This window comes from Panthera pardus, unplaced genomic scaffold, assembly GCF_024362965.1.
Source record: "Panthera pardus isolate Hobbes unplaced genomic scaffold, ASM2436296v1 HiC_scaffold_15, whole genome shotgun sequence".
In the NCBI taxonomy this organism is placed as follows: Eukaryota; Metazoa; Chordata; class Mammalia; order Carnivora; family Felidae; genus Panthera; species Panthera pardus.
Window position 1 is genome coordinate 21135406 of NW_026526710.1, and position 10234 is coordinate 21145639.

At 51.1% G+C, this 10234-nt stretch overlaps 1 protein-coding gene across 1 annotated transcript; it reads left to right on the forward strand.

Moving 5' to 3' along the window:
• The first annotated feature begins 4556 nt into the window (after window positions 1–4556).
• On the forward strand, window positions 4557–8009 carry LHFPL7 (LHFPL tetraspan subfamily member 7). Its single transcript, XM_019426470.2, has 3 exons — window positions 4557–4757; window positions 5510–5648; window positions 7720–8009. The coding sequence occupies exons 1-3, from the start codon at window positions 4557–4559 to the stop codon at window positions 7980–7982; spliced, it is 603 nt and encodes a 200-aa protein (XP_019282015.2). The 3' UTR covers window positions 7983–8009.
• Window positions 8010–10234: the final 2225 nt, after the last annotated feature.

Here is a 10234-nt window from a genome sequence, read left to right on the forward strand (position 1 = left end):
AACATCACCCTGCTCGGTGATTGAACCCAATGCTACCTACCCTCTGGGATGTCCAATCTGCTTTTATAGATGGAGAAACTGAGGCCCGGAGCAATGGAGTGACTTACCCCAGGTCATAGAGTTGGGAAGTGATAGAGTGGCTGGCCAGCCTCCAAGCCCAAGAGTCGTGCCGCATTTAAAGTGCTGGCCGGGCTTAGAGCCCAAAGTGAGACCCAAGGTTGAAAAGCACCAGCCCTGGGGAGTCTGTGTAGGTGCCCTTGGCTTGGTGGACAGCTCTGCTTTGACCATGGTGCCCTTGAGCCGGCTCAGCCCTGCTGGGCCTCACTTCCAGTCGTCTAAGTAGTGTTCCTATTAGCAAACCACCTTCTCCCCTCAGCCTCCTCATCCAGCCGCCTCTTTTATTACTTAAATAAGACTGGACTTTAATTCAGTTGGTCATTAAAATACATGTGAGTTCCTAATGGACAACAAGTATCACAGCAAAACATAGAAGAAAACCGCCAATACAAGGAAACCCCAACCACATTCCTAAATTCTCACTGGACTCTGTTGCCTGTTCAAGGCTCCCCATCATTTTTTTAATAATTTTTTTTTAACTTGGGGCACCTGGGTGGCTCAGTTGGTTACACATCTGACATCGGCTCGGGTCATGATCTCCCAGTTTGTGGGTTCGAGGCCCTCATCAGGCTCTTTGCTGTTAGCTCAGATTCCCTCTCTTCCCCCCCCCCCCTGCCCCCCTCCCTGGCTCATGCTCACTTGCTCTCTCTCAAAATAAATAAGCTTTAAAAGAGCTGCTTTACTCCAACAGAGACTTTCTGCTTGATGTTTGAAGGAAAATTGACTAACTTCAGCACTCCATGATTACGTGACATTTAAGGCTGGGTCCAGGTGCCACCCCAGATAGTCTCTAGGGACCATGTGAGGCACCACAGCACCTGGCATTATTCCTCTGGAAAACTGCAGCGTGGTTACTCTAGGGAGGCCCTTGTACCACTAGGCTAGGTCATAAAATCTCTTTGTGCTGATGCATGTGTTGGAGGAGTTGGTGGAGACGGAGGGAAGGGCGTCTTGCCCAACCCTTCCAGGAGGGGTAGAGAGGTCACCAAGGGGGTAGCGGTGGGCGTTTGCTGGTCAGTGGTTGAAGCAGGGTCTTGACTTCCCTTTGGAGTGGTTTGCGCCCCACCAACCTCGCTCTCCCTATCTGCTGGGGTAATTACCGGTTCTCCCTCCGCTGCTGGCACCCTTCCCTTCCTTCCTTGTCTTTCCCACCCGTCTGTTCCCCTTCCTCTCTGAGAGCAAGCCAAGGGCACAGGCATTGGGGAGCGGGAGTTGTAGGGATGTTCTGAGGGGAGGAGAAGGTGTTTCTGCCTATCAGTCTGGGAGCTGGAGTCTTGGCTTAGATTCCAGTTTTCCCCTGATTTGCCAGGGGATCTTGGGCAAGTTGCATGAGCAATCTGGGTCTCCATTTGGTTTTCATCGGTTTGAAGTAGCTTCTAATCCTAGTTATGAGCCATCAGACAACTGTGAATAATACCGATACTACTGGCAACAGTCACCACCGCCACCACTGTCACCATTGTCACCACCACCACATCATTGCCACCATCATCATCACCTCCTTCTCATTATCACCACCATCACCACCACCTCTGCCGCCACCATTACCACCATCGCCACCAGCAGCATCACCCCCCCACCACATCCTCACCATCATACATCATCACCACCATCAGCATCACCACCACCACATCATCACCATCATCACCACCATCAGCATCATCACCATTATCACCATCATCACCATCATCACCACCATCAGCATTATCATCATCTCCATCATTATCACCACCATCAGCATCACCACCAGTACCAACATCACCTCCACCACCACATCATCACCACCATCACCACCATCACCATCAACATCATCACCGTCAACATCATCACCACCATCACCATCACCATCATCGCCTCCACCATCAGCACCATCACCATCACCATCATGATCATTATGACCATTTATTGAAGACATACCAGGTGCAGGGCACTCTACAAAGCACCTTCTGTACATTTTCTCATTTAGTCCTCCCAACAACCCATGAGATAGGTACTAGTAGAAGGCTTGTTTTACCGATAAAAGAACTGAGGCTCACAAGGGGTAACTGACTTGCCCAAGGTCACACAGACAATAAATATGATAGCCACAATTGAACTTCTGGGGCCTCAAAGCCTGTATGCCTCCCCAAAGAGAAAGCATTTGCTTGGGCTATCAATGGTTGGAATGTCAGTTTGTACCTGGGACTTTCACAGACACAGCGGGGGTAGTCGTCTCAGGGCAAGAGAAATGAAATTCTCTGGAATAAGATATAGGGAGATGCCATCACCAGGCTAGAGGAGCTCTCCTGGCCTTGTGTGGGGAACAGATGCCCCTGAGCAGAGAGGGACAGATACACAGCCCTGCCTCAGAAGAAAGCTCAGAGCTGGGGAGAGGAAGATAGCAGGAAGAGTAGAGGTGGGGGGGGGGGGTGAATGAAGCCGAGCAAGGAGATGGGAAATGCCATGGTTAAGTATTCAACTTAATACGGGTTCAAGTATTAGACAGACCCAGGTTCAAATCCTGCTGTCCCACATCTCAGCCGTAAGACCCTGGACATGTCCCTTCCCTTCCCCCAGGGAGCCACCCAAACCTGTGCCTGGCCCACAGCAGGTGGACGATGCACGGTCACTGTTAGGGTCATTACCCTGGGCTTTCAAGGACAGCTTGAAGTCACCAGGTCTGCGTATGAATCCCCGGCCACCCTTTCCAACTGTGTCCTTGAGCTGAGTCGCCCACACCTCTCTGAGCCTCAGGGTCCTCCCTTATAAAACAGGAGGTCATAGCACCCACCCTCCTCTGCTGCTGTGCAGCCCAGCAGACCCCTGGGCCACAAATGGACTCTCCTCCAGTCAACAGAGATGAGCCCACTCTGGCCCTCTAGTCTTGTGGCTGGGGCGTCACGTAGCGTATGAGTTATGTGATGCGTGTGAATTGCCTGGCCCATGAGAGTATGTGGACAGCAGTGGCTGTCATTGTTAGACACTCCTCCAGCTCAGTCACCCAAACTGACTTCCTGGGTCAGTCTGGGGGAGTCTGTTACCCTCCCTGGGCCTCTACTTTCCCATCTGTAAAGTGGGAGGAGACAGAACAAAGTCTAATGTTTGGGCATGTGGGCCCCTGGGCACCTTCCGGCACAGAGGGAGAGAATGTAGAAAGGAGGTGGGATTTTTCACTCAGAGGAAACAGAGACATGCCATCGCAGGCAGCGAGGTGTTCCAAAGTGTGCACCCACAAAATTCTCACGTAAGACCGTGCACACGGGTGTTCCCGGCACAGCTGCCGGGGGCAGAGGGCTAGCGCTGGTGAAATGCAAAGGGAATAATACCACGCCACAGGTGGAGGCGACGGGGGTGGCAGGTCCGGCCGGGCTCGGTTCACTCTCCCTCGGCATCGCGGGGTCTCCGCACGGCAGTGGGTTTCCACCTGTACTGCATTTCATTGCCCGTACAGTGTCGGTCCCGTTGCAGCCTATTTGGTCACCCGCACGTTGCCGCCACCCACTGCTGGGGGCAGCCCTCAACCCATGGCCGGCGAGAATTGGTTGTGTAAAAACCACGCCTCCCTCAGTCCCCGGGAAGGGTAACTCTGGGGTGCCGGTTGCCATCTCCCGGAGTCACACTGGGGCAGCCGGCTTCATAACACACTCTTAACTGGCTGCGTTCTCTTCTCATCCCACTTCTTCCTCCACGGGGCCGCCTCCAAAGTACACTACTTGCACCCAAACCCTTGTTTCAGGATCTGCCCCTGGGAAACTCACACCGAGTTAAATGGAATAGGGATACACAGTTACACGGATCAACCCTAAAAACGTTATGGTTAGTGCCCAAAGTAGGAAACAAAATGCAACATACAAAATAATGTCATTTACATAAGCGAAAAATACACACATGCTGAGCGATACCAATTTTGCAAAAATACCTCCAAACAAAAAGATGCATTAAGTAATTACAACGGTCCGGGATTAGAAGGCATGAGCTAATGGGCAGGGTAGTTGCTGGAAACATAGTGTCTGTGTGTGATTTAGAAAAAGGTACCCACTCTGGGGAGAAGAAGCCCCTTGGGACAGTACAAGACTTGATGGGTGGAGAGAATGAATGAATGACCAAATGAATGAACGAGAGAAACACAGGAGGGGCCTTGCCTGGACCAGTGATGATGACGTCCCATGCAGAATGTGTGTGTTCAAAGTTCTGTTTAAGCACTATTATTTATTCTAAGATTTGGGGCTATTCTACTTCCAGAACCTGTTAGCGCAAAGCCCCGTCCCCGCTCCCCAGATATTAACACCTCCCATTGCATCACGAGGCCAAAAGGAGGCTGATGACCTGCCTGGGGTCTGAACACAGGACCAGGTCCCTGACTTGGGGGGCGGGAGACCCTCCCCAGCCCATTTCTCTCCTTCCTGGCAATCTCCACCACTAACCTTGCCTGTTGCCTGCTAGGTCCTCGCCACCCCCTGATGGCGGGCAGTGTGTGGGCATCCCTGGGACTCTCCCTTGCCTGCATCTCAGCCCTCAGCCTCTGCTCTCCCGTCTGGTTCCAGACCCCCACCTTCTCCTTTGGCGTCCTCACCTACTGCTCCTGGCCTCAGGGTAACGGCTGGAACCAGAGCTGTGGAGCCTTCAGGTCCCTGGATGACATTCCTGACTTTGCCTGGAAGGTGAGACCTGGGCTCACCAATTCACCATCCAATCCACCAGAGCAACAACAAAAAAAGCCAGGTTCTGGTTCCCACCGCCTACACTACCCCACACTGAGCCTCTGACTCTGTAGGTGTGGGGTAGAGTCTGGCTATCTGCATTTTAGCAAACATCCAGGATGATTCTGAAAGCAGCCCCATGTCCATTTAGTACCTTAGCACAAATTAGGAAAAGGTTCCCCTTCTTTGGGACACTATACTGCCATCTGCTGGAAAACAACTGTAATCAATATGCAAATGTATGATGATCCCACTGCGTCTCCAGGAGTTGTGCAGTGTACAACCTGCGCACACCTACGTGGCTACCCTCCAAGTGCTAAATTTAAAAACCGCAGCTAAGGTGTTGAAAGTCTCAGTTATGATGCATGTTACCAAATGGGTCAGGACTCCCAGTCCGGCACCTCTAAGGAACTTTTAATTACACTGGTGCCTCTCCTGGTGATCCTGTCATATAGCAGGTACTCAGTAAAGTGGGGCAAGGTGGTTGTAAGTCTGGATTTTAATTCTGGCTCTACCACTTAATTCGCTATGTGCCCCGAGGCAAATGACTCCACCTCCTTGGACCTCGGTTTGTTTATATGTAAAATGGGGGGTGATAATAGCACAGACCTCTTGGGGTTTTGAGGATTCAGTGGCTGCCCAATAAGCAGAGACACCTGCACCTGCCCCTACCTGTCCCAGTCAACACTCTCCTTGCTCTTTCTTCCTGATAGGTCTCAGCTGCAATTCTCCTTGGAGGATGGCTCTTGTCGGCCTTCAATGCAGTTCTCCTCCTGTCCTGGGCCCTGGCCCCCAAAGGGCTGTGTCTCAGAAGGGGCAGTGGCCCAATGCCAGGGGTGCAGGCAGCTGCAGGTAAATCACTGGCACATCATAAGCATTCCAGACATGTTTGTGGAATGAATGAATCAGTGAATGAATGAACGAACCTGTGAGCAGAGTCTGGCCTCCTGTGTTGATTCTCAGAGATAAATCCTAGGATTATAGACTTCCTGGTCTGTTGGCAAGCCAGAAATGGTGGGGAGGGAACGGCATACTTAACATCACCCTCTCCTGCCTTTAGCTAAACCCAGTCCTAATAGTCTGCCCCGCCCTTTGTTTCTCTCACATCCATCCACTTTGTATCATCTTTACCAGGACCACCATACACAGTTGAGCAGGTTGTGCACTGCACAGTGGTGCCCAGCTGAGGGCTGAGAGATGCAGAAATCTAGCCTATGTGCCACTTGCTACGCTGTGGAATTGCAGGGCTGCAGCTCCCCAGAAGGGTTGCTTTTCTCTAATTCATACATAGGCTTTGGATGGTCTAGCCCAGGCCTTCACTGCAACCCTCATTCAATTAATTCTCCACCATCTCTCACCTGGATTAGAGAGATAACCACCTCACATGTCTGTCTGCTGCCACCTTTGACCCCTAGAATCTGTCTGCTATGCTGGCCAAACAGGTCCTATTAAGACTGAAATCAGATTGGGCCCCTCAGACTGGCTTGTCTACCCTCCAGTGACTTCCTGTTACACTCAGAGTAAAATCCACACTCCTCGTCATGGCCGGAGAGGCTCCGCCTGATTAAACCCTCATTCCCTTGCCAATCTCACCTCTTGCCCCTTCTGCCAGGCTCAACATGATCCAACCACATGGCTTGCTTTCTGTTGCTCAGATACACCATGCTTGTTCCCTCTGTCTGGAATTCTCGTTTCTCAGATCTTACAGGTCTTGCTCCCCTACTCTGCTCAAATATCACGGCCTCAGTGAGGTCTTCTGTGACCCTAGGTACGGGAGCTCCCCTCTCCTGAGATTCTCCTACCTCATTCTTTGTTCTCTATGCTTCACAGCACTTACCGTATCTGCCTGCTTGATTATTGTTCATCTCCGTCCATTAGAACGTCAGCTACTTGAGGGCGAGGACATGTCTGCTTTGACATCGCCAGCACCTGGGACAGTGCTTTGCACACAATAGACGTCCACTAAATATTTGTTGAATCAATGGACGGAGCTATAGTCCTTGTCCTAGGCTTGCACAGGGTCTAGTGCATGTGGGGCACACCAAGTGGTTACAACTCAAGGGGTATTTGACATAATAGGGATGAGCGCAAGACACAAGGAAAAACTCCAGGAGGGTGGGGGGGGTGTGTGTACAGAAGTCTTCCCAGAAGAGGAATCAGTTGAGCTGAGTCTGGAAGTACGAATGGGAGTTGGTCACATATAGAAGGGGATTCCAGGTAATGGGAACATCAGAGGCAAAAGCATGGAGACAAGCAAGGCACGTTCACAGAACTGTAAGTAGACCAATGTGGCTGAAGAACAGCAAAGGAAGCTGGAGTCATGTGATTCTCCTGCTTTGGAAGGGCCTTGAAAGTGAGGAGGTGTCCAGCTCGTTTCCTTAGTATCATTAGTGCCCACTATAGCACCTGCAACAGTTTCGATGCATGAATGCATGCATGGATAGGTGGGTTGGTGAATTAACAATTGAGTGAGTGGGTAGGTGAAATTATGGGTGTATCCATGCATATATCAGTGGATGGATGGATGGATGGATAGATGGATGATTGGGTGGGTGGATGGATGGATGGATGGATAAATGGATGGATGGTTGGGTAGATGAATGGATGGATGGTTGGGTGGATAGATGGACAGATGATTAGGTGGGTGGATGGATGGGTGGGGTGCAGGTGGCTAAGTGGGCAGATGGGTAGATGGATGGATGAGCGAATGGATAGAGGGATGGAGAGATGAGTGGACGGGTGAGTAGTAGATGGACAGTTGGGTGGAAGGCTAGTTGAGTAATGGGTGGATAAAAGGAAAGGTGATGAATCAATATATAAGTGAATAGACTGATGGATGAGTGGGTGGATCAGTGAGTCAAGGGATGGAGATTGGCCCAGAACCCCTTGACTGACACCCTGGTGTTCTTTCCTGCCATTTTAGCCACTGCCACCATTGCGGGCCTGCTGGTTTTCCCCATCAGCCTGGACTCCCCATTTGCCAAGGAAGCCTGTGGAACCTCCTCCGTGTACTGCAGTGGCCAGTGCCAGCTGGGCTGGGGCTATGTGACTGCCATCTTCAGCGCAGTCCTGGCTAGCTTTCTGCCTATGATTGGGTGGCCCCGCATGACTCAGGTCCAGGGGAGGACCATCCTCTTCTCCAGTGACACTGAGAAAAGCATCCTCATGCCAGAAATGAACAAATAAAAATTTCCCAAGAGGAGAAAAAGAAAAGAGGACCCAGGACAATTCTGAGTCCAAGCTGTCCCTCAAATACCACATCTTTCAGGGGCACCTGGCTGGCTCAGTCGGTGGAGCATGCGACTCTCGATCTGGGGGTTGTGAGTTTGAGCCCTACGTTGCGTGTAGAGATTACTTAAAATTAAAAAAAAAACCAAAAACCCAACTTTAAAAAATGCTACATCTTTCAATAGACAGGCCTATTCTCCTTCTCTACCCTCCATCTTTATAACTCCTTTTTTCTTGGAGAATTTGAGAATTATTTCTTTTCTAATCAAATATTTAGTAAGTGCCCATATGTATAAGAGTTTGTGCAAAAGTGTGTCCAGTGTTGGGGTGGGGATGAGGGGACGTGTGTCATCCCTCCCTGCAGACAGTCCCGCTGATAGGGAGACTTTGCTCTTACTCGGGGCACATGAAGTCCTTCAGATCCTACTCCAACCTCTCTCTTGTCAAACACCCAACACCCCCGGGCCTCTCCCTCCACCATACTGAATTCTGGGCCCGTGGAAGGCCATTCACTCTTCCATCCTTTGCACACGCTCTGTCAGGGATGCTGGAGTCGGCCTGTTGCTTCTGCCTACCATGACCCACTGCCCTTCTTTGGGAGTGGCACCCTAATCTTTCCTTGAGAGTTGACCCCCAGCAGCTCTCTGACTAGCCCATGTTTTTTGTTTGTTTTGAAATTTATTTTTATTTATTTTGGGAGAGTGTGTAAGCAGGGGAGGGGCAGAGAGAGAGAGGGAGAGAGAGAATCCCAAACAGGCTCCACACTCAGCACAGAGCCCAACTCAGGGCCCCATCCCACGACCGTGAGATCATGACCTGAGCCCATATCAAGACCCAGATGCTCAATCGACTGAGCCATCCAGGCACCCAGCTCATGTTTTAAGGCGGATAAATGAGCCCTTCTAGCCAATAAAGCCTGGCTGGAGAAACTGGTTCACAGATGGGCATGGAACCCGTGCCAGCCTGGAGGAGAGTGGAACCATGACATGGACAAAGGTGGAGCTCTAAGGACTTCATCTGAACACCTAGATCCAGCCATGCCTGCTCCCCTACCTGCAGGAGACATGGCCACTGGAAGCTCCAGGCTGGCATCTTCCTAGCTTGGCTGCCACAGAAGGGAAGCATGAACTTCTCTCTTCTCAGGGAAGGAATCTGATTGGCCAGAAAAGGGTCATGTACCCCCTGGGGGGAGAGGCACATCAGCAGTCTCACTAGAAGGCCATGGTTGTAATCTAAGAGATACAGCTCCCCAGAGGATGGGACAAGGTGCTTGTACTGGGACAGGGGAGGGATGCTAGGCGGCCAAAAACATTCAGCGCCCAACTCCCTTTTTTTCCTAAATTTTCTTTTTTTTTAGTGTTTATTTATTTTTGAGAGACAGAGAGAGACAGAGCATGAGCAGGGGAGGGCAGAGAGAGAGAGAGGGAGACCCAGAATATGAAGCAGGCTCCAGGCTCTGAGCTGTCAGCCCAGAGCCCAACGCAGGGCTCGAACTCACAGACCGCGAGATCATGACCTGAGCCGAAGTCGGATGCTCAACTGACTGAGCCACCCAGGCGCCCTGCCCAACTCCCTTTTGAAGGGTATCTTTATTATCCCCAGTTCACAGAAGTGAAAACTAAGGCTCAGAGAGGTACAGTCACATGTCTAAATCTGCACAGATGTCTGGGATTTGAACCTAGGTCTGTCAGACTCTATGGTGGAGGCAAAAGAACACCTGGATTTGCTCCCTTTGCCCAACCCAGCACATCTTTTTCCTTTTTTAATGTTTATTTACTTTTGAGAGACAGAGCACAAGCAGGGAAGGGCCAGAGAGAGAAAGGGAGACACAGAATCCGAAACGGGCTCCAGGCTCTGAGCTGTCAGCACAGAGCCCGACATGGGGCTCGAACTCACGACCCGAGAAATCATGACCTGAGCCGAAGTCGGACACAACCGACTGAGCCCCCCAGAGGCCACATTTTGATATCAGCAGAAACACTTCCATGCAAGTGGCTCTTGCGTGGGAAGATGCCTTCAGACCCAAGCGGCATCCCAGTGCAAAAAGCAGCAAGAAGATGCCATCAACTAGAATCTCAAACTCAGTCCCCACCCCTGTCACCCACATCCCCTCTGTAACAACCTCACAATGGCCCCAAGTTCCTTAACGTTCCCTTTGAACTGTTTCAGCAAGGCCAAAGGGAGCAATTCTCCAGCCCCTCACGCAGAAC